The 24,063-nt window shown below is 42.3% G+C and overlaps 2 protein-coding genes across 7 annotated transcripts; both read right to left on the reverse strand.

The window, feature by feature from the left end:
- Positions 1–56: 56 nt before the first annotated feature.
- LOC139391062 (interferon regulatory factor 2b) lies at positions 57–13,245 on the reverse strand. 6 transcript variants are annotated; one of them, XM_071138553.1, is made up of 9 exons: positions 13,176–13,245; positions 10,129–10,221; positions 9,690–9,789; positions 9,376–9,552; positions 8,526–8,560; positions 8,215–8,341; positions 5,115–5,279; positions 4,275–4,318; positions 57–1,254 (listed from the first exon to the last, which is right to left on the reverse strand). In XM_071138553.1, exons 2-9 carry the CDS (start codon positions 10,213–10,215, stop codon positions 955–957), a joined length of 1,035 nt encoding a protein of 344 aa, XP_070994654.1. In that variant the 5' UTR covers positions 10,216–10,221; positions 13,176–13,245; the 3' UTR covers positions 57–954. The 6 variants fall into 6 exon arrangements, with proteins under 6 accessions (XP_070994654.1, XP_070994653.1, XP_070994650.1 ...); XM_071138552.1 differs by lacking the exon at positions 13,176–13,245 and adding an exon at positions 12,876–12,912; XM_071138549.1 differs by lacking the exon at positions 13,176–13,245 and adding an exon at positions 11,664–11,917.
- On the reverse strand, positions 12,905–21,424 carry LOC139391063 (caspase 3, apoptosis-related cysteine peptidase b). Its single transcript, XM_071138556.1, has 7 exons — positions 21,308–21,424; positions 21,056–21,151; positions 19,524–19,672; positions 19,294–19,422; positions 18,900–19,075; positions 18,533–18,674; positions 12,905–13,245 (listed from the first exon to the last, which is right to left on the reverse strand). The coding sequence occupies exons 2-7, from the start codon at positions 21,094–21,096 to the stop codon at positions 13,037–13,039; spliced, it is 846 nt and encodes a 281-aa protein (XP_070994657.1). The 5' UTR covers positions 21,097–21,151; positions 21,308–21,424; the 3' UTR covers positions 12,905–13,036.
- Positions 21,425–24,063: the final 2,639 nt, after the last annotated feature.

Here is a 24,063-nt window from a genome sequence, read left to right on the forward strand (position 1 = left end):
TCTGGTAATCTGTGTCACTAGAAAAAAAATGTCTACTACACTGTAGTACCACAAGATTACAAAACAATATTTTTATTAAGATTTGCATGTTGATCCACAGGATTAAGAGTTGGCCATGAATGTGTGACACACTCAAACGTGTGTAAATGGATTTAGCAACTAATTTAAAACACCATTACATATAGGCACACATAAGCAACAAGCCTATACAATTTCACACATGAGATGTCACAAATGCAGACTTGTTGATAAAAATGTATTTTTTTCTTCATAATGTGTCATGTAAATAACAATAAAAAAAACAAATCGAACAAAGAATCAGAAATCTTTCATTGAGTAAAAAATATACAAATCAAATAAATTGTCCACCTTAGATTAAAATGTCCCTTTATATAAAAAAATATATATAAGCTCGCTTAAAAGGCATCAAGATAAATGACCAGGTGCATTTACTCACTTCATCCTCCTAACCAATGGATGGCATCACCTTGAAGGTCAAAGACAAGGTTGGAAAGTTAGATCAGCAAGGCCTCTTAAGGCCTTTCCCAGGCTTCAGCCTTGCTGTCAGTGTAAACACACAGCCAGGGTGGCCACTCACATCCCCATCAGTGTTTTCCATAAGGTGCAGAAGCGGTATGCCATTACGCAGACATATCAGTATATACATTAATAACAGTGGGTGGGGAGTGGGAGAGATGCCCAACAGTTTGTAGATTCATCCCCTCACTCCCATCCCATTTAAAAGGCCCTGAGATCTTGGCAGGTTCAGTTTGGGCATCGATTCATATTCTACAGCTCACAGAGCCCCAATACTGTATGTCCCATAGACATAGTCATTACTATGAGTAGGCACTCTGGTCGAACAACAAGCCAAGCAGTGATCAATGCTTTTCAACGCCAAGCCTGCGTTGGCCTGTATCTGGTCTTGAGTCACTGCACTGCACTGCCAGGGCTTCAGCAGGTCTTCACAGAGGAGACGTCTGATGTCTTCATGATAACGCTGGCTCTGGTCTCTGCAGCAGAGGCCTGGCTGGAGGAAGCCTGCTCTGTGGGAGGGTGCTGGGCTGCTGGCATGTCCCTGGTCCAGGGGCTGTTGCTGTAGCTAATAAGGGGCATGGGGTCCCTGGTGCTGGTCACTTTGAAGTTGGTTACCTTTCCACCAGTGACAAAGGTGGCCATGCTGGGTAATGAGCACGAGGGCACTCTCAGTACAGAGGAAGTGAAACTTGATTCCCACAGCCCACCACGAAGATCCTGCAAGTCACACAGAAGGTGGGTTTAACTCAGCCAATGTCATAACCACCATCAACACTCATTTCAGGATATACATGAATATAGAGTTGGCTACTAGCATATTTCTGTTTGCGGAATCTTCATAAATCATTTAAAGCATTAGAAGTGGGAATTTCATTGACATAGCAAGTCTAGCAAAACATGGCTGAAACACAGACATTCACATATATTGTCATGTTTATGAGCACTGTCAAACTTGTTCTTAATACTTTCTAAAATGCTTGTCCTCCTGCTGTTGAGCTCTGCATGATTCATCTATACTAAGGAACCTCATACTAAAGGGACCTCATCTCCCCACTCTCCACCAAGGGCTTCATTGGGCACAGAAAACAGCCTGGTGTTATACTAGTTCTCTGTTCCTCCAGTGGACATGTCAATATGTATTCAAACAATACAAAGGCAACATTTAAGAAATAAATAATGCATTCTGTAACAATATGCATGTGCTTGATTTGCTATTGTCCTTGTTTTGTAACGGTATGTACAGCGCCTTCAGAAATTATTCACACACCTTGACTTTTTCAGCCCAAATTTAAAATGGATTAAATTTAAAAAAAAATTGTGTCACTGGCCTACACACAATACCCCATAATATCAAAGCGGAATGATGTTTTTTTTTTTAAAGTTTAACAAATGAATTAACAATTAAAAGCTGAAATGTCTCGAGTCAACAAGTATTCAACCCCTTTATGGAAAGCCTAAATAAGTTCAGGAGTAAAGATTTGCTTAACAAGTCACATAATAAGTTGCATGGACTCACTCAGTGCGCAATAATAGAGATTAACACGCTTTTTTAATGACTACCTCATCTCTGTACCCCACACATCCACTTATCTGTAAGGTCCCCTAGTCGAGCAGTGAATTTCAAACAGATTCATCCACAAACTAGGGATGTTTTCCAATGCCTTGCAAAGGGCACCTATTGGTAGACATTGAATATCCTTTTGAGCATGGTGAAGTTATTAATGACACTTTGGATGGTGTATAAATACACCCAGTCGCTACAAAGATAGATGTTCTTCCTAACTCAGTTGCCGGAGAGGAAGGAAACCACTCAGGGATTTCACCATGAGGCCAATAGTGACTTTAAAACAGTTAGAGTTTAATGGCAATGATAGGAGAAAAACTGAGGATGGATCAACATTATTGTAGTTATGCCACAATACTAACCTAATTGACAGAGTGAAAAGGAGGAAGCCTGTACAGAATAAAATGTTTCAAAATGTGCATCCTGTTTGCAACAGCGCACTAAAGTAATACTGCAAAAACCACTCTCCATATTTTCAAGCATTGTTGTTGCTGCATTATGAGTATGCTTGTAATTGTTAAGGACTGGAGAGTTTCAGGATAAAAAATAAACGGAATGGAGCTAAGCACAGGCAAAATCCTAGTGGAAAACCTGGTAGTCTGCTTTCCACCAGACACCAGCAGGACAATAACCTAAAACAAAAGGCCAAACCTACAATGGAGTTGCTTACCAAGGAATGGCCGAGACACAGTTTTGACTTAAATCTGCTTGAAAATCTATGGCAAACTTTAAGAATTTTTTTAAAGAAAGAAACTTGGCAAATGTTGCATAATCCAGGTGTGGAAAGCTTTTAGAAACTTACCCAGAAAGACTCACAGCTGTAATCGCTGCCAAAGTATTGACTCAGGGGTATGAATAAGATATATTTCTGTATTTAATTTAGCCAAAAAAAACATAAAAAACATATTTTCACTTTGACATTATGGAGTACTGTGTGTCGATGGGTGAGGGAAAAAAATATTATTTAATACATTTTTTATTCAGGCTAACAACAAAATGTGGAACAGGTCAAGGGGTATGAATACTTTCCAATCACAAATACTTACCAATCACAAATCAAACACACTGTACGCGTTTGATTTGTAATTGGGCTTGATTTGAGGACAATTCAAGATATTAAATTAGGGTGAATCATTAGCCATGGGAAACAAGTGAATCCAGTATTCACCAGAGAGCTGCCTTCTGTTGCTTTGTCTTTCTTTACATCAGAGCACTCTAGAACAGGAACTGACAATATAAGCTAGAGGTAGTGGTAGAGGTAGTGGTACAGGTAGTGGTAGAGTTAGTGGTAGTGGTACAGGTGGAGGTACAGGTAGTGGTAGTGGTAGACCTGGAGGTGGAGGTAGAGTGACAGTATTACCATGCTACAGTTACTGTACTCAGCTGTTAAGCAGTAGAACTGGCTAATGTAATAAACTCAAAATGGTGGGCTTCAAGTTCAGGCTTGTTTATCAGATGTTTCAGCTGTATGTGTCTGTGTTCCCAGGCAGGCCCAGCCATGCCGCTCAGCCCTATTGGAATAAGCGAATGTTGCTAGCGAAATGCCCTTACCTTGCCTTAGCGAACAGGCCAGCTACAATGGCACCATAAACAGGCCATCTACAGTGGCACCATAAAACAAAGCTATCGCCCTGTGTTACAAGCGCTCCTTAAAAGTTGCTGAAAATTATCGACCACTTATCGTGGAAATGTTGCTGATATCTTTCATTAAGATAAATAACCTATAGGGCCCTACTAGAGAAATGTTAAATTTGGCACAAAATAAGTTTGCTAATATTGCTGATCGTTGATGGGACAATTGATAGCTACAACATTCAAAGTAGCAGCAGTAGTTTTAAGGGTAATATAAAAGAGTAACTGGTGCATTCATGTTATGAACTTAGTGTTCAATTTATCTTTATCGAGATAGTACACTAAATGTATCAAATGGATTTGAATCAATATCAGCCAGCTCTAATGCACAGGCTTAAAATCAAAAGGCTTCTATGTACCTTTCCAATCTTACAAAAAAATCTGCCTGTCTTGAGTGATTACTAAACTAACCATGGTTACCAGGACAACCAGTTCTAAATTATGTGCTTTGCTTCTGATACAGATATGTATTCTATTGTTCAGAGTCCTTTAGTTTGTACACAGATGGGTATAATACGTGTAGACAGAGCTCAGGCCTTACCTCCTTGGAGTCCTCTTCACTGTGCACACTGTCTGGGTCACTTTCTGTTAAGCAGACCAGGAAGAAGAACCATGAAACACAGTCAGGGATTTCCAGACTAACAGGTTAGAGAGGGATGATGACGTGAGGATTATCTGCTACCATCAGTGATACACTCTAGGCAGCCTCTAAACAGCCTCTAAACAATCATTGATCGTTTAATGCTTCACCAAATACTAAACATGCAGGACTAGTAGTTGCACTGTGTACAGTATGTCACTTTACAACACATTAACTTACTCTACAGTAATAACAGGAGCAGGTTGAATGACAGTGGAGATGTAGCCATCTTTATGATGACACACACTGGCCTTGAGCTTGCAACAGCAAAGCCATAAACCCTAATATACATTAAGCAATACAACACAGTACTACACTACCTGGCTCAAATAAAGGTTCAAAGGTTCCCATTTTACCTGGTATTTTGAAATGGAGCCGATACTGTCCCTTTGAAGCCACAAGCATAGAAGGGTGTCGAAAATCTAGTAATTAATACCTCCAATCACCAAATAAATGATTCACCTATCAGTCTCATTTGATTGTAGATCTCATTCAACTCCAGCTTAATTTTGATGTGGCTGACAAGGATTCTACTACTCTATTAAAACCTACGATGGGTACTGATGTGACTTGCAGGTCTTCTGCAGGAAAGATTGTAGCTGCCAGTGTCCTCACCGTGGGTGGAGGAGTTAAACAATTCTACATGCCAATTGGGATCCCAAATTCAAGGGCAATCACCCATGTCTGTTGTGTTAAGGCATTGGTTGGGATGGGAGCATTTAGGGGGTGGGGTGGACTGACCTCCATACGAGGACACAGGGGAGATCTGGAGTGGGTACGGGTGGCTGGAGCTGACTGACTGCTCCTCATTCTCCGTGGTCACCTCGATGGTCTGGCAGACACAAGGCAGGTCGTCGACGATCAGCTGGTCGTACCCAGGACTGTGACTGCTCAGATGAAGATATTCTGAGGAAGAGAGGATGATCCCTGGTTATTAAACGGTAATCCAGAGGAAAGACACACAAGCACTCTACACACACGTACATTGTAATATTGTTATATGGTGATATTATATCATTTTGTATTGTAGATATGTTGTGGTGTAATAATGTTATATGATGTACTGTTTTATATTTTGTTTTAAATGTAATGTAAGTGTCTTAATGTGTTTGGACCCCAGGAAGAGTAGCTGCTGTCTCGGCAGAACTAACGGGGATCCATAATAAACACCAGGAAGAGTAGTTGCTGCCTTGGTAGGAACTAATGTGGATCCATAATAAACCCCAGGAAGAGTAGTTGCTGCCTTGGTAGGAACTAATGTGGATCCATAATAGAGGTCGACCGATTAATCTGAATGGCCGATTAATTAGGGCCGATTTCAAGATTTCATAACAATCGGTAATCGGCATTTTTGGCCTCCGATCATGGACGATTACATTGCAGTCCACGAGGAGACTGCGTGGCAGGCTGACTACCTGTTATGCGAGTGCAGCAAGGAGCCAAGGTAAGGTGCTAGCTAGCATTAAACGTATCTTATAAAAAACAATCAATCTTAACATAATCACTAGTTAACTACACATGGTTGATGATATTACTAGTATATCTAGCTTGTCCTGCGTTGCATATAATCGATGCGGTGCCTGTTAATTTATCATCGATTTGCAGCCTACTTCACCAAACGGGTGATGATTTAACAAGCGCATTCGCGAAAAAAGCACTGCCGTTTCACAAATGTACCTAACCAGAAACATCAATGCCTTTCTTAAAATCAATACACAAGTATATATTTTTAAACCTGCATATTTAGTTAATATTGCCTGCTAACATGAATTTCTTTTAACTAGGAAATTGTGTCACTTCTCGTGTTCTGCGCAAGCAGTCAGGGTATATGCAGCAGTTTGGGCTGCCTGGCTTGTTGCGAACTGTGTGAAGACCAATTCATCCTAACAAAGACCGTAATTAATTTGCCAGAATTGTACATAATTATGACATTACATTGAAAGTTGTGCAATGTAATATCAATATTTTGACTTAGGTATGCCACCTGTTAGATAAAATACGGAACGGTTCCATATTTCACTGAAAGAGCAAACGTTTAGTTTTCAAAATTATAGTTTCCGGATTTGACCATATTAATGACCTAAGGCTCGTATTTCTGTGCATTATTATGTTATAATTATGTCTATGATTTGATATTTGATAGAGCAGTCTGACTGAGCGGTGGTAGGCAGCAGCAGGCTCGTAAGAATTCATTCAAACAGCAATTTCCTGCATTTGCCAGCAGCTCTTCAGTATTGTTGTAATTGTCATTATTACATACATACATACCATACATACCATACATACCATACATACCATACATATATATCCTTAGATCCTTAGTAAACCCCAGGAAGAGCACCTGCTGCTTTGGCAGAACTAATGGGGATCCATAATAAACCCCAGGAAGAGTAGCTGCTGCTTTGGCAAAACTAATGGGGATCCATAATAAACAACAGGAAGAGTAGCTGCTGCCTTGGCAGAACTAATGGGGATCCTTAATAAACCCCAGGAAGAGTAGCTGCTGCCTTGGCAGAACTAACGGCGATCCTTAGTAAACCCCAGGAAGAGTACATGCTGCTTTGGCAGAACTAATGGGGATCCATAATAAACCCCAGGAAGAGTAGCTGCTGCCTTGGCAGAACTAACGGCGATCCTTAGTAAACCCCAGGAAGAGTACATGCTGCTTTGGCAGAACTAATTGGGATCCATAATAAACCCCAGGAAGAGTAGCTGCTGCCTTGGCAAAACTAATGGGGATCCATAATAAACCACAGGCAGAGTAGCTGCTGCCTTGGCAGAACTAATGGGGATCCTTAATAAACCCCAGGAAGAGTAGCTGCTGCCTTGGCAGAACTAACGGCGATCCTTAGTAAACCCCAGGAAGAGTACATGCTGCTTTGGCAGAACTAATGGGGATCCATAATAAACCCCAGGAAGAGTAGCTGCTGCCTTGGCAGAACTAATGGGGATCCATAATAAACCCCAGGAAGAGTAGCTGCTGCCTTGGCAGAACTAATGGGGATCCTTAATAAACCCCAGGAAGAGTAGCTGCTGCCTTGGCAGAACTAACGGCGATCCTTAGTAAACCCCAGGAAGAGTACATGCTGCTTTGCCAGAACTAATGGGGATCAATAATAAACCCCAGGAAGAGTAGCTGCTGCCTTCGCAGGAACTAATGGGGATCAATAATAAACCCCAGGAAGAGTAGCTGCTGCCTTCGCAGGAACTAATGGGGATCCTTAATAAACCCCAGGAAGGGTAGCTGCTGCTTTGCCAGAACTAATGGGGATCAATAATAAACCCCAGGAAGAGTAGCTGCTGCCTTCGCAGGAACTAATGGGGCTCCTTAATAAACCCCAGGAAGGGTAGCTGCTGCTTTGCCAGAACTAATGGGGATCAATAATAAACCCCAGGAATAGTAGCTGCTGCCTTCGCAGGAACTAATGGGGCTCCTTAATAAACCCCAGGAAGGGTAGCTGCTGCTTTGCCAGAACTAATGGGGATCAATAATAAACCCCAGGAAGAGTAGCTGCTGCCTTGGCAGAACTAATGGGGATCCATAATAAATAAAAATACACAACCAAAAATAAAACGTATGCATATAAGACATTAGTAAGAGCATAATTAACTACTACAGCTGTGCAGTCTTGCATGTTTACCACACACTTTTAAAATCAACATCAATTACATTGATTGAGGTATGTAGTAGACACAAGGTGGTCACAAATGACACCGTGTTCCCTGTAAAGTGCATAAAATTTTGACCAGAGCCCTATGGAAAGTGATCAAAAGAAGTGAACTATATAGGGATTAGTGTGCAATTGGGGACACAAAAAAACACACTAATGCCAGGTATTACCTGTGCAGTCTGTAAAGTACTCGTCTTTCACCTCCTCCTTCACCTCCACCTTCACTACCGGCCCATGATGGTCTCCAACAGACCCATTCATGCTCTCCATGGCTGGGAACCCAGGCTCCACCTGCTGCTGGGGTGACAGAGATAGAGGGTTGTGGGCATCTCTCTCCATCCTCATTGAAGGTCTGTTATCCATGCTCATACCATTTTAGATGCAAATTATTCATTTAAAATAATAGTTTGAATGTGAAATTGATTATAGACTTATGCACAGAGGTCTTGTGTCAACATAACATTTTGATGATGGTTATTACCTTGTTCTTTCCTCCTTTCTCAGTCCTCTTCTTTCCTAGAAAACACAAACAGTCCATTGTTAATAGACAGTCCATTGTTACACACAATCTATTTCAGTGTGTCAAATGTGTATCAGTTTTCTACAGGTTATTAGATCATATACCAAATTAATACTCAGAGCACATATTACACATGAATTGAAGTTGAATGCAAAACTGACCACATTATAATGCCTTAATAAAGTCATAAGTGTGACACTGAAAGCGGATACATCCTACAGTTTGCCATTTACCCCCTGTATATAGCCATGTGACTACCTGGTACCCCCTGTATATAGCCATGTGACTACCTGGTACCCCCTGTATATAGCCATGTGACTACCTGGTACCCCCTGTATATAGCCATGTGACTACCTGGTACTCCCTGTATATAGCCATGTTACTACCTGTATATAGCCATGTTACTACCTGGTACTCCCTGTATATAGCCATGTTAGTTTTACCTGTTATTGTTATTCACTGTATTTATTCCTTGCGTCACTATTTCTATTGATCTTAAAAGGACCCGTCAGAAAGCATTTCACTGTTAGCCTACACCTGTTGTTTACCAAGCAGTTCACTGTTAGTAAACCACAGGTGTAGACTAAGCACGTAACAAATAAAATGTGATTTGAATTCAACCACTGTTCTCGCTGAGCCAGAGACTGCGTTTACACAGGCAGTCCAATTCTGTCTTTTTATGACTAATTGGTCTTTTGACCAATCACATCAGATCTTTTTCAGAACTGATCTGATTGGTCAAAATACCGATTAGTGAAAAAAAATATCAGAATTAGGCTGCCTGTCTACCTGCAGCCAGAGACCCACTTGCCTTTCTTGGTCTGGCGCTCTGAAGCAGACAGCATCTTGTATACTCTGAAAGCGTTGGTCCCCTTCTTGATGCTCTTGTCTTTCACCTCCTCAATATCAGGCAGAGAGTTCATAGCACAGCGGAAATTGGCCTTCCATGTTTTCGGGTCTGGTTTGTCGATCCCTAGTTGGTATTTTCCTGATAAGACAAAATCACTTGTTATGGGAAGGCCATACTGCTGCATAAACTTAAGTCATAACACAACAGTAGCATTGGTCATGTAGAACTGTGTATTGTTGGCCATTTCTTATCATTTCAAATGTTCATTACCGTACCTGTATGAATGGCCCAGTTCATAAATAAAGGAGCGTCTTTCTCCAAATCCCAGCCATGCCTTGCAGCATGCATCCATGGAATCTGGAAGATCCTCTTCTCCTGCAGGTTCATCACAACAATGATTCAGACATACTTTATGACTTGGCTAACAAATCAGCAGCACATACATGCGTTTCCTGTTTCTACATACAGTACTTGCCAGTGAGGATTTCGAAAATATAACAAGCAAACAAAACACACACACAACTTAGAAAGAATATGGTTGACTGTTTAGATAGGAGTGTAAACCTGTTTGTGTGACGGAGGGGTTACGTTGTTGGGTTTGGTAGCAAATTGCTTCAGCAAAGACTGAAAACCTGGTACAGAATCATCTTAGAATGTGTTGATTTTCCATACTGAAGAAAACAGAATGTCTCAATAAAGACATATTTCACTCACTCTATTTATCCATATCAGGCCAGGGATTAGGGAAGAGTTTATCTGTTCCACCAGCCATGGCCGCATTCGCATCCTTTCCACGGGCATGGTCGCCTGCAGACAGAGAGCAAGGAGGAGATAAACAGTAAATGTAATTAATTACCCATTTCCTTAGCTTCCTGTAGACTGCAACAGGTCAGAAAACCTCAGTGGCAAAGAGGCCCATTAGGGGGATGACATCATTCCCTGAGCCCATCAGCAACATCTGATATTCTCTTACTACAGAGCAGAAACCCAGCGCCACAACAAATATTTTACAGAGGGGTTACAACAAAACGCGAATAGACGCAGTTGTGTTTTAGCACACGTCAAGCTTTACTTTGTTGATGTGTAATATGGTGTTAATGGTTAAAACGTGCACATAAGCTTGTGATGGCCATGCAAGTTGCTTAGTTATTACTGCATGCAACCGTAGCCAAGAATTCTCAAATCCACGTTTACCCGATGGAGTTGAGCAGCGAGGCGCTGAGTTTTGACAGTGTAGCCTACTTCCGACTACATCGAGTCAGTATCAGTCGATACTAGTAAAAATGTCCATTATTTCATGCGTACCTTGTACGTGTTTGTCATGTGTAACTGTTATTTTCTTTCAGTTGCTGCAATCCGAAGGTTTTGATAAAAACGTAATTCTATGTGACTGTCAAATTGCGTGGTGCAGGGCTGCTCCTCATACTTTAACAAACAATGGCTCTCTTGGCGGAGGTTGCGTAAAATGCTATTTTTAATAAAAAACGACTGATTGCAGCACCAAAAGTAAATAACCCAGTTACACAGGACAAACCACCATCTACAGATCTCTATGTACTCGATGTAGTCGGAGGTAGGCTGCACTCCGCCAAAACTCATCTCATCGCCACCAAACTTCATCCGGTATCGTAGAGTTGAGAATTATTGGCTACAGGTAGACGTAGAGTAATCAAGTCGTGATCAAAGTTCACTTCAACAAAAGGCAACTAACTCCTAAACCAATATTCAGTAACAGGATATTAGAATGTTACTTTAATATATATATATATATACACATACACACACACACACACACACATACATACTCTAGTTTACTTTAAAAATGAGGCAGTAAAATAACTTAGTTATCATTTAGTAAACCCTGCAGTTGTAGCTTAGTATTCATGCAATTTACCAATTTCATTATACTGCCCATCTTAGCCTGATAACATACACAATAACAGACATCTATCTACCTGTAAATGGTTATACCGCAACAATTGCCTGTAGACATTTTGGTGCGCAATGCGCCACAAAGAAACATTTCGCTCAGTCTTGTCAAGTCACGTTGTCGTCAAAACTGACAGCTGTGCTAATTCAAGTTCACAAGAAAGCTGCCAGACATATCAACCCAAAAGTGAAAATAAACTTCATTCCAAGTCGGTTGGCCAACGGATCAGCATTCTATTACTTTCGATTAAGGTTTACAATGTCGCTTCGTGATTCTATAGATACATAACTTCAGCGATAATAACATGCGGAAACGTTACCTGCGATAAAGTGTTCTATTCAGCTTGATTAATCGACAGTCCTCTTGTCAGTTGCACAATATTCTCGTGTAGTTTGAGTTTCTGTATATCAAACGAAAAGTTAATTTAGCCTATTTCTGTGTCCAGATCGAAAGCAAAACAAGTAAAGGAAGTGCTTGGCGTGGAAATCCCCTCCCGATTTGTTTGTCTCACGTCCCCTGAGCCTAGATGGCGTAGCACAGGGTTCTGGAGAGCACGGAAGTCTTCTCATTGGTCTACGCCTCTGCAACGGACAGCTCAATTTCATTTTCACTTCCTCAACACCCATCTGGTTGGATTCCAGCTTGCATTTTCTGCTTGAAACGAAACTAGTTGCTCTGTTTCAAAACTTGCTACAGTGCTTTTTGCATAGTTAATTTCTGAAAATGTGGACAGAACTTGTGTACTGTAAACCCTACATACAATATCAGAAAACAATGTAATTTTTGCCCATGGTTAATGAACTGTCTTTGTTATTTGAACTTGATGGAAGTAAAACCTTGTAGTTTCTGGTCAGTATTGTCAGAAAGGCAAAGCAGAGGCAGTGTGGTTTCCCTGGCCCCTAACACAGGAAATGCAAGCGCCTTGGCCCTGCAGACACAGACATCTTATCTGAGGCCAAACACTCTGCAAGTCCCACCCATTCAGATGTCCATCATGTGTTGGATAAAGACAGTTTCCAACTATTGAATAACCATGATATGTTAGATTTTCATATGGAATACTATCACAATGAAATCGCAAACATATTATTTCACAATAGGATGCAAGAAATTCTTGCACCAGGAATCAACATTGTTCTATATTTTCTTCTTGAAATCCTATTTACATAAATGTTGTTTCTTGGGAACACAATTTACCAAGGATAAAAGCTCCTTTATTCATGTAGTACCCTATTTGAATGTGCAAATTATGAAAAAAACACCTCACAGGTGACAGATTATTTATATAGAGACATAACACAACTTTACAATACTTTTAAAGCCTGAGTGACTTTCATTCCATGTTATCTGAACATGTATTTACCCTACAATTCAGAGCATTTTAATTCCATTCCAAATTAATTAACTACATATCAATAGCAAGTACTGCTATTGCGTAGTAAATACTCAATGCCAGCCTTTCCCCATTAAAAAGCCATTCTCTGTGGTCCAACATAATGCCCTTTAGGCCTCAAGGGTAAACATTTCATACCTTTTCGCTTTTAGACTTTCCCCAAACAGAAGTATTTGAATAAGTGATTATCCACAGTGGTATTTGGTCCAGTGCAGAGAATCCCTCTGTATTATTTAATGGTTTTTAGAACCCCAACAGACACTGTGCAAATATGTAAAATGGTCCCACAGGATATACAATCACTGTGGAAAGTAGAGATGTTTGGTCAACATAGACACAATGCAAGGGATCTGCTTGTTGGCGGAAGCCTCGAAGTCATGTGCCACCTTGTGGTTAACACGTGTCATGATCTGCATAATGTCCAGCTGTTTGCCATACCTTTGTAACATCTCACAGAGGGCCTGGATGAACCAGGAGCCCTTGTCGGTGTTCCTCCAGGAGTAGTAGCCTATGGAGTTCACAAACCAAATCAGTCAAACATTATAGCAATGATAACCATTGCTAAAACTTCTAAAGTGGTACATGGTCATTTTTGTACGTAGGTGCAGTGCAATTACCATACTTTTATTTTAGTAGGCCTATAGTCTACTGTGATTCACACATTTGCAGTTTGTTTAAGTTCAGACATCAGTTGTAAGTACTATGTAACAATGGGTGCCTACATTATACCATGTAAAGGTAACGTATGTAGTATGCATGAATAAATTACAGTGTTTAAAGCTGGAAACCTTCATTGACACAATAAAGCGGACACCCTGCCTGAGTTTTGGTGAAAAGCTGAGGGATGAGCCTGGAGAAACCTAACCACTCAAATTCAAAGCGAGAACTATGTATGCAAGGACTGACCATTCATGATATTATAATGATGGTTTTAACCATGTTGAGAGGCTATACAGTGTTGGTTTGCATTTAGTTTGTTTACAAACAGAGTATAACAAGCTTATAGATGTTGGGTTCTGATGGGGTACGACGGTTAACCTAAGCTCATGAATATAACTTATAAATGCCTCAAGAAATCAACAGGTATATACAGTTGAAGTCGGAAGTTTACATAAACTAGGTTTAAATGTGTTTGGCAAAGGTGTTTAACAATTCCTGACATTTAATCCAGGTAAAAATTCTCTGTCTGAGGTCAGTTAGGATCACCACTTTATTTTAAGAATGTGAAATGTCAGAATAACAGAGAGAATGATTTATTTCTGGTTTTATTTCTTTCATCACATCCCCAGTGGGTCAGAAGTTTACTTACACTCAATTAGTATTTAGTAGCATTGCCTTTAAATTGTTTAACTTGGGTCAAACGTTTCAGGTAGCCTTCCACAATAAGTTGGGTGAATTTTGGCCCATTCCTCCTGACAGAGCTGTTGTAACTGGGTCAGGTTTGTAGGCCTCCTTGCTCGCACATGCTTTTTCAGTTCTGCCCACAATTGTTCTATAGAATTGAGGTCAGGGCTTTGTGATGGCCACTCCAATACCTTGACATTGTTGTTCCTTAAGCCATTTTGCCACAACTTTGGAAGTATGCTTGGAGTCATTGTCCATTGCGACCAAGCTTTAACTTCCTGACTGATGTCTTGAGATGTTGCTTCAATATATCCCCATAATTTTCCTACCTCATGATGCCATCTATTTTGTGAAGTGCACCAGTCCCTCCTGCAGCAAAGCACCCCCACAACATGATGCTGCCACCCCCGTGTGTAACGGTTTTCTTGATGCGAAGGAGAGTCGGACCAAAATGCGGCGTGTAGATTGCGATCCATGTTTATTAAACAAACGTAAAACACGAATCAAAATACAAACACTACAAAATAATAAACGTAATGAAAACCGAAACAGCCTAAACTGGTGCAAACTAACACTAAGGACACTAAGGACACTAAGGACAATCACCCACCACAAACTCAAAGAATATGGCTGCCTAAATATGGTTCCCAATCAGAGACAACGATAAACACCTGCCTCTGATTGAGAACCACTTCAGACAGCCATAGACTTAGCTAGAACACCCCACTAGCTACAATCCCCATACATACACACCACATACAAAACCCCATGCCACACCCTGGCCTGACCAAATAAATAAAGATAAACACAAAATACTTTGACCAGGGTGTGACAGAACCCCCCCCCTAAGGTGCGGACTCCCGAACGCACCTCAAAACAATAGGGAGGGTCCGGGTGGGCGTCTGTCCATGGTGGCGGCTCCGGCGAGGGACGTGGACCCCACTCAATCAATGTCTTAGTCCCTTCTCCTCGCGTCCCTGGATAGTCCACCCTCGCCACCGACCATGGCCTAGTAGTCCTCACCCAGAACCCCACTGGACTGAGGAGCAGATCGGGACTGAGGGGCAGCTCGGGACTGAGGCAGCTCGGGACTGAGGGGAAGCTCAGGAGTGAGAGGAAGCTCAGGAGTGAGAGGAAGCTCAGGAGTGAGAGGAAGCTCAGGCAGGTTGATGAATCTACCAGATCCTGGCTGGCTGGCAGATCCTGGCTGACTGGCAGATCTGGAAGAGTCTGGTCGACTGGCAGATCTGGAAGAGTCTGGTCGACTGGCAGATCTGGAAGAGTCTGGTCGACTGGCAGATCTGGAAGAGTCTGGTCGACTGGCAGATCTGGAAGAGTCTGGTCGACTGGCAGATCTGGAAGAGTCTGGTCGACTGGCAGATCTGGAAGAGTCTGGTCGACTGGCAGATCTGGAAGAGTCTGGTCGACTGGCAGATCTGGAAGAGTCTGGTCGACTGGCAGATCTGGAAGAGTCTGGTCGACTGGCAGATCTGGAAGAGTCTGGTCGACTGGCAGATCTGGAAGAGTCTGGTCGACTGGCAGATCTGGAAGAGTCTGGTCGACTGGCAGATCTGGCTGCTCCATGCTGACTGGCTGCTCCATGCTGACTGGCTGCTCCATGCTGACTGGCTGCTCTGGCTGCTCCATGCTGACTGGCTGCTCCATGCTGACTGGCGGCCCTGGCTGCTCCATGCTGACTGGCGGCCCTGGCTGCTCCATGCTGACTGGCGGCCCTGGCTGCTCCATGCTGACTGGCGGCCCTGGCTGCTCCATGCAGACTGGCAGCTCTGGCGGCTCCTTGCAGACTGGCAGCTCTGGCGGCTCCTTGCAGACTGGCAGCTCTGGCAGCTCCTTGCAGACTGGCAGCTCCTTGCAGACTGGCAGCTCTATGCTAACTGGCAGCTCTATGCTAACTGGCAGCTCTATGCAGACTGGCAGCTCCTTGCAGACTGGCAGCTCTATGCTAACTGGCAGCTCTATGCTAACTGGCAGCTCTATGCTAACTGGCAGCTCTATGCTAACTGGCAGCTCTATTCTAACTGGCAGCTCCTTGCTAACTGGCAGCTCCTTGCTAACTGGCAGCTCCTTGCTAACTGGCAGTTCTGAACAGGCGGGAGACTCCGGCAGCGCTGTAGAGAAGGAAGGCTCTAACAGCGCTAAACAGGCGGGAGACTCCGACAGCGCTGGAGAGGAGGAGGGCTCCGACAGCGCTGGACAGGCGAGGCGCACTGTAGGCCTGATGCGTGGTGCTGGCACTGGTGGTACTGGGCCGAGGACACGCACAGGAAGCCTGGTGCGGGGAGCTGCTACCGGAGGGCTGGGGTGTGGAGGTGGCACAGGATGGGTTAGACCGTGAAGGCGTACTGGAGATCTTGAGAGCGGTGCTGGCACAGGACGTGCAAGGCTAGGGAGGTGCACAGGAGGCCTGGTACGTGAGACTGGCACCATCTTCACCAGCCGACTAACACGCACCTCAGGACGAGTATGGAGCGCTGACCCAGGTGCCATCAAATCCCCGACACGCTCCGTCGGGCGAATTCCATGTTTAAAACACCAACACAGCAACTCCCTCATTTCTCTCTCCTCCAATTTCCCCATTAACTCCTTCACAGTCTCTGTTTCGCTCACCTCCAACACCGGCTCTGGTCTCCTCCTTGGCTCCTCACGATAAACAGGGAGAGTTGGCTCAGGTCTGGCTCCTGACTCTGCCACACTCTCCCTGAGCCCCCCCCCAAGAAATTTTTGGGGCTGACTATGGGGCCTCCGTCCGCGCCGCCTTGCTTGCTTCGCAAACTCCATTCTCCTATATCCTTCCGCGCACTGCTCCATCGAATCCCAGGCGGGCTCCGGCACTCTCCCTGGGTCGACCGCCCACCTGTCTATCTCCTCCCAAGAAGTATAGTCCATACTGTACTCCACTTTGGGCTGTTCTTGCCTGTTGACACGCTGCTTGGTCCCTTTGTGTTGGGTGATTCTGTAACGGTTTTCTTGATGCGAAGGAGAGTCGGACCAAAATGCGGCGTGTAGATTGCGATCCATGTTTATTAAACAAACGTAAAACACGAATCAAAATACAAACACTACAAAATAATAAACGTAATGAAAACCGAAACAGCCTAAACTGGTGCAAACTAACACTAAGGACACTAAGGACACTAAGGACAATCACCCACCACAAACTCAAAGAATATGGCTGCCTAAATATGGTTCCCAATCAGAGACAACGATAAACACCTGCCTCTGATTGAGAACCACTTCAGACAGCCATAGACTTAGCTAGAACACCCCACTAGCTACAATCCCCATACATACACACCACATACAAAACCCCATGCCACACCCTGGCCTGACCAAATAAATAAAGATAAACACAAAATACTTTGACCAGGGTGTGACACCGTGCTTCACGGTTGGGATGGTGATCTTCGGCTTACAAGCCTCCCCCTTTTTCCTCCAAACATAACGATGGTCACTATAGTCTAACAGTTCTATTTTTGTTTCATCAGACCAGAGGACACTTCTCCAAAAGGTACGATCTTTGTCCCCATGTGCAGTTGCAAAACGTAGTCTGGCTTTTTTTATGGCGGTTTTGGAGCAGTGGCTTCTTCCTTGCTGAGCGTCCTTTCAGGTTCTGTCGATATTGATCTAATTTTACTGTGGATACAGATAATTTTGTACCAGTTTCCTCCAGCATCTTCACAAGGTCCTTTGCTGTTGTTCTGGGATTGACTTGCACTTCTCGCACCAAAATACGTTAATCTCTAGGAGACAGAACATGTCTCCTTCCTAAACGGTATGATGGCTGCGTGGTCCCATGGTGTTTATACTTGCGTACTATTGTTTGTATAGATGAACATGGTACCGTCAGGAAATTGCTCCAAAGGATGAACCAGACTTGAAGGTCTACAATTTCTTTCCTGCGGTCTTGTCTGATTTATTTTGATTTCCCCATGATGTCAAACAAAGAGACACTGAGTTTAAAGGTAGGCCTTGAAATACATCCACAGGTACACCTCCAATTGACTCAAATGATGTAAATTAGCCTATCAGAAGCTTCTAAAGCCATGACATCATTTTCTGTAATTTTCCAAGCTGTTTAAAGGCAGTGTCAACTTGTGTATGTAAACTTCTGACCCACTGGAATTATGATACAGTGAGTTAAGTGAAATCCTCTGTCTGTAAACAATTGTTGGAAAAATTACTTGTGTCATGCACAAAGTAGATGTCCTAACGACTTGTCAAAACTATAGTTTAACAAGAAATTTTTAGAGTGGTTGAAAAACGAGTTTTAATGACTCCAACCTAAGTGTATGTAAACTTCCGATTTACATAAATATTTTTTTTACTTCTAAATTAAATGTTTATCAACTAAGGATTCTAGCTTATATGTTAAGTACGTAAGGAGAGGGCGGTTAAAAATAAACGGTTTATCAATAAACAGGGTTTATTACCTGGGGCTGTAGAATAAGCATAGAGAAAGTCTGCCTCCACTGGAATCCTCTCTGGATAGTTACCAGCAACGCTGTCCGTCTCTATTCCACCAGCAACACTGTCTGTCTCTATTCCACAGTCCAGATCAGAGCCACGGCACGCCTACTCACCAGGTCCACAGGAAGGATTAGGGGTCAAGGGTCAGGGGAGGAGAGGCTACTCTTTTAACACTATCACTGAATATCAGTCATGCAGAATACATGTTCATCACTTTTGTACACTGCATCCTCATTCCTCAGTCTTTAGAGTTGATTCAACAAACATACCTAGAGAATCATTGAGCTGCGTAAGGGAAATTTAGAGCAGGCAGCTAAAACCTTACAGTACCTGGATGAAGAAGAGTTTGGGCTTTCCCACCAGCGTTTTGCAGCGGTCGCCCCTGAAGAGGCCAGTGAGCTTCTGGAGCTCCACATTTCCATCTGTGCCATAGAACACACCCTCTCCTCCATGGCTCAGCATCACACACACAAAGGAGGCTGACTGGCTGTGGTTGTCTTGAGACACTGAAAAATGTCATACACACATGTAGTTTAAACTTAAAGTCTATCAACATTTTTTATTCAGAGACATTTCCTAAAATGTATCAAAGTTAGCCAGATGACACATCACTACTACCATGATTGCAATTTATTTGTAGATGATCAGAAAAACTTCTCAAAAGAAGCTTCCAGAACAGAAGAAAATCTAACTCACACACTCGCAACCAGACTGGTGAACTTACCAGTGTAAAGCAGCTGTTGGATCTGCTGCACCGTCTGGTCATTGGCAACTTTCACGTTGTACCCCAAACGTTCGAACACTTTCCTTGCATAGCCAGCATCCACATCTGTTCCCTTGCGAGAACTCATTCCTTTCAAAGGGAAATTACCAATGAAGTGTAGACATCTGACATATCATTGTAACCTGAACAGGACAACAACAAAAACTCCCATAATACACACTTAGGCGTACCTGTTCTCCTGTCAAAGTTCTTGTTGTTGATGATGACACATTGTCCAAGGCTGGGATAGTTCATTTTATATGTGTACATGTCAGCTGGAGGCCTAGCATCTACTTTCTGATTCTCTATAGTAAACCTTGGCAGTGAGGGACTCCCTGGCCTGGAACAAAGACAAAGAAGTTCCTTTTAACATTTAAAAGTGGACTTTTCATTGTCCGTGTTAATCTGGTTCCACAGGTAGCCTATGTTTAAAATACATGTTGTTTGGCTAATAGAGCCTGGGGAATGAAACCTCTAACATACCTGAACATTAGCCAGAATGGTTTCGACTTGAGGTTCACTGAAATCTCCTTAAGGTTGAAACGATACTAGGCCAATAGGTTTGCACCAGGGTGACGAATGAGGGATAAGGCTTGAAAAAGTACCTTAATGCAGGGATGGACAGTGTTGCAGTACTCCTAATCATTCCATTATCCCAGTCGCAAATATTGAAATATTGCCAGTTTTTTTTATTTGAATAAAGCAGCACATTGGATTCAATTCAAATGCAACACCTAGCATTGGGGTAAGTAACTGTATTTTGCAATCCAACGGGCTGCTTTAGAATGAGAGTACCTAACATGCTGTCAAAAAGGGCAGTTTAATAAAATAAAAAAAACTTGCAGTATTTCAATCTTCTAAATATCCCATTATGCCAGCCGCATAATCGAGGATTACAGCGACACCTTCCATGCCTGGATTGAGGTACATTTTCAAACCAAATGCCATAGCATCATTTAGACTAAAATGAGAGAATGTAGCGAACCTCAAGTCGAAACCATTCCGACTAGACTGTACAGATGACATGCTTAAATGCATGCATCAACCAATGGTCATATGCCATGTCATCGACTGTGGCGTCGGGCACCAGATTGCTATAACATATGTGGTTAGCTGATACGTAAAAATACCTATCCTGGCGTTGTTAGATCTGGCATGCGTCAGCAACGTCTAAGCAGAGGAATACGACCAATATGTTTTTGGTTGCATGCTCATGGAGATGAGATAATCATTTGTTCACCACGATTCATGGGTAAATGAAAGCATTAAAATATACTCACTCGGAATGTGAGAGCTGATAGAACTATGTGTAACGGATGTGAAACGCTAGTTTAGTTAGCGGTAGTTCGCGCTAAATAGCGTTTCAATCGGTGACGTCACTTGCTCTGAGACCTTGAAGTAGTAGTTCCCCTTGCTCTGCAAGGGCCGCGGCTTTTGTGGAGCGATGGGTAACGATGCTTCGAGGGTGACTGTTGTTGATGTGTGCAGAGGGTCCCTGATTCGCGGTTAAAGTTAAGCTGTTACATATGTAAGAAGAGGCTCACTGGCCCAACTCATCCCAATGGGGTTATAAATGGCCCAGCTCATGCCGTCCCAATGGGGTTATAAATTTATAATCATAGAGTAGGCCTGCATTCAATATACATACATTTCATTTTGTCGCCTGCTATTCTATATTATTTGTGAAGCTGATAGGTTTGACAGGAGAAACGCAATGCCTTACCATTGTGCAGTTATGCATTTGGCATCCACCAAATCAGACATGGTGCCAATCTCAGTTGTGCAATCAGTCTTTACAACGCCTAGCGTTATAGTTGTACTGAAAGTGAAAAATAAAGTAGTTTATTACACACACACCGGTGGTTGCTTCCAAAGTTTAGTCCACACAGGAGCCAAGCATGGTTCTATAGTTAGCTAGTTTGATTGATAAATGGCAATACATACGTTATCAATGTTAAGGGTAAAACAAACTTACTTTGCGTTAAACCGTTGAAATACACAGGTGACAGCGAAAACGTAAAGCCTTCCCAATTTGCCTGTGACTTGTTCATGAGATTGAGAATTGTCAAAAAAAAGCTAGTTATCGCGTCGTTTGGCAAACGCATCCAATCAAACGCCGTAGTTTAGTGTGTGGGCAGGTTTTCCCACTAGTTACCACAACCCCAAAGTCAAAATGGCAATATCGTAACAATTCATGAAAACAAAAATGTGCTTTTTGGTCTTAATTTAAGGTTGGACGCAAGATTAGCAGTGTGGTTAAGGTTGAAATAAGATGTTTAGAAGATAAATTGTAGAAATAGGCGGGGGTTATGAGTTTGTGTCTTTGGTAACTAGTGTCGACCCGTGTGGGCGGGCCTAAAGTCCACACCTTGACAAAGGACGGAATTTCCAAAGAAGCCTACAGAGTAACTTCCAGTGAATTTATTTTTTAAGAACTGGTTTAATAATCATATCCTGCTGGTGAGTCAACTTTTTAATGCATTAGAATTGTTACTCAATTATCTCGTAACAATATCCCTGTTACACCAAGTCCTAGATAGTTCGCTAAAGTCTTTGATTACTATTCCATCTTCAACTCTCATGTTGTTTAGAGGTGTAACCAGATCGTATCTTCTTGAGCTACCCTCTCTTAATCCAGTTGACTCCTCAATAGAAAAAAAATGCATTTATCCTTGCTCCCTCAGAACAACAGATCTATATGTGCTTTATTTCTATTACTTACGTCACCATTTAATGGAATACATTTGTCAATAATATCAGTTGGAAAAAAGTCTGGTTATTACCACACATACCTGATCAGTATTACCCAGTGAATCATTACCTGAAGAAACTTTTTTTTAAATACATTAACTGTACTTTTTGTGTTGAACATCCAGAAGCAGTTTTGCATTTATTTTGGCATTGCCTATATGTAAAGAAATCATGGAAAGATATTTCTAGTTTTATCATTAATATTCTTGATGACTTGTGTTTATTATGGGAGAATGTGCTGCTCGGGTTCCTTAACTGCAATAAGGATAAAGAAAACAATTTACCTCAATCGAATTGTGCTAATGGTAAAATTTCAGATTCATAAATGTAAATTCATTAATAAATAAACACTCTTCCATGTTTTCTACAGTGCCTTGCGAAAGTATTCGGCCCCCTTGAACTTTGCGACCTTTTGCCACATTTCAGGCTTCAAACATAAAGATATACAACTGTATTTTTTTGTGAAGAATCAACAACAAGTGGGACACAATCATGAAGTGGAACGACATTTATTGGATATTTCAAACTTTTTTAACAAATCAAAAACTGAAAAATTGGGCGTGCAAAATTATTCAGCCCCTTTACTTTCAGTGCAGCAAACTCTCTCCAGAAGTTCAGTGAGGATCTCTGAATGATCCAATGTTGACCTAAATGACTAATGATGATAAATACAATCCACCTGTGTGTAATCAAGTCTCCGTATAAATGCACCTGCACTGTGATAGTCTCAGAGGTCCGTTAAAAGCGCAGAGAGCATCATGAAGAACAAGGAACACACCAGGCAGGTCCGAGATACTGTTGTGAAGAAGTTTAAAGCCGGATTTGGATACAAAAAGATTTCCCAAGCTTTAAACATCCCAAGGAGCACTGTGCAAGCGATAATATTGAAATGGAAGGAGTATCAGACCACTGCAAATCTACCAAGACCTGGCCGTCCCTCTAAACTTTCAGCTCATACAAGGAGAAGACTGATCAGAGATGCAGCCAAGAGGCCCATGATCACTCTGGATGAACTGCAGAGATCTACAGCTGAGGTGGGAGACTCTGTCCATAGGACAACAATCAGTCGTATATTGCACAAATCTGGCCTTTATGGAAGAGTGGCAAGAAGAAAGCCATTTCTTAAAGATATCCATAAAAAGTGTTGTTTAAAGTTTGCCACAAGCCACCTGGGAGACACACCAAACATGTGGAAGAAGGTGCTCTGGTCAGATGAAACCAAAATTGAACTTTTTGGCAACAATGCAAAACGTTATGTTTGGCGTAAAAGCAACACAGCTCATCACCCTGAACACACCATCCCCACTGTCAAACATGGTGGTGGCAGCATCATGGTTTGGGCCTGCTTTTCTTCAGCAGGGACAGGGAAGATGGTTAAAATTGATGGGAAGATGGATGGAGCCAAATACAGGACCATTCTGGAAAACCTGATGGAGTCTGCAAAAGACCTGAGACTGGGACGGAGATTTGTCTTCCAACAAGACAATGATCCAAAACATAAAGCTTTAAATCAAAAATGGAATGGTTCAAAAATAAACATATGTTTATCCAGGTGTTAGAATGGCCAAGTCAAAGTCCAGACCTGAATCCAATTGAGAATCTGTGGAAAGAACTGAAAGCTGCTGTTCACAAATGCTCTCCATCCAACCTCACTGAGCTCGAGCTGTTTTGCAAGGAGGAATGGGGAAAAAATGTCAGTCTCTCGATGTGCAAAACTGATAGAGACATACCCCAAGCGACTTACAGCTGTAATCGCAGCAAAAGGTGGCGCTACAAAGTATTAACTTAATGGGGCTGAATAATTTTGCACGCCCAATTTTTCAGTTTTTGATTTGTTAAAAAGGTTTGAAATATCCAATAAATGTCGTTCCACTTCATGATTGTGTCCCACTTGTTGTTGATTCTTCACAAAAAAATACAGTTTTATATCTTTATGTTTGAAGCCTGAAATGTGGCAAAAGGTCGCAAAGTTCAAGGGGG

The sequence above is a fragment of the Oncorhynchus clarkii genome, chromosome 31, assembly GCF_045791955.1.
Source record: "Oncorhynchus clarkii lewisi isolate Uvic-CL-2024 chromosome 31, UVic_Ocla_1.0, whole genome shotgun sequence".
Lineage (NCBI taxonomy): Eukaryota > Metazoa > Chordata > Actinopteri > Salmoniformes > Salmonidae > Oncorhynchus > Oncorhynchus clarkii.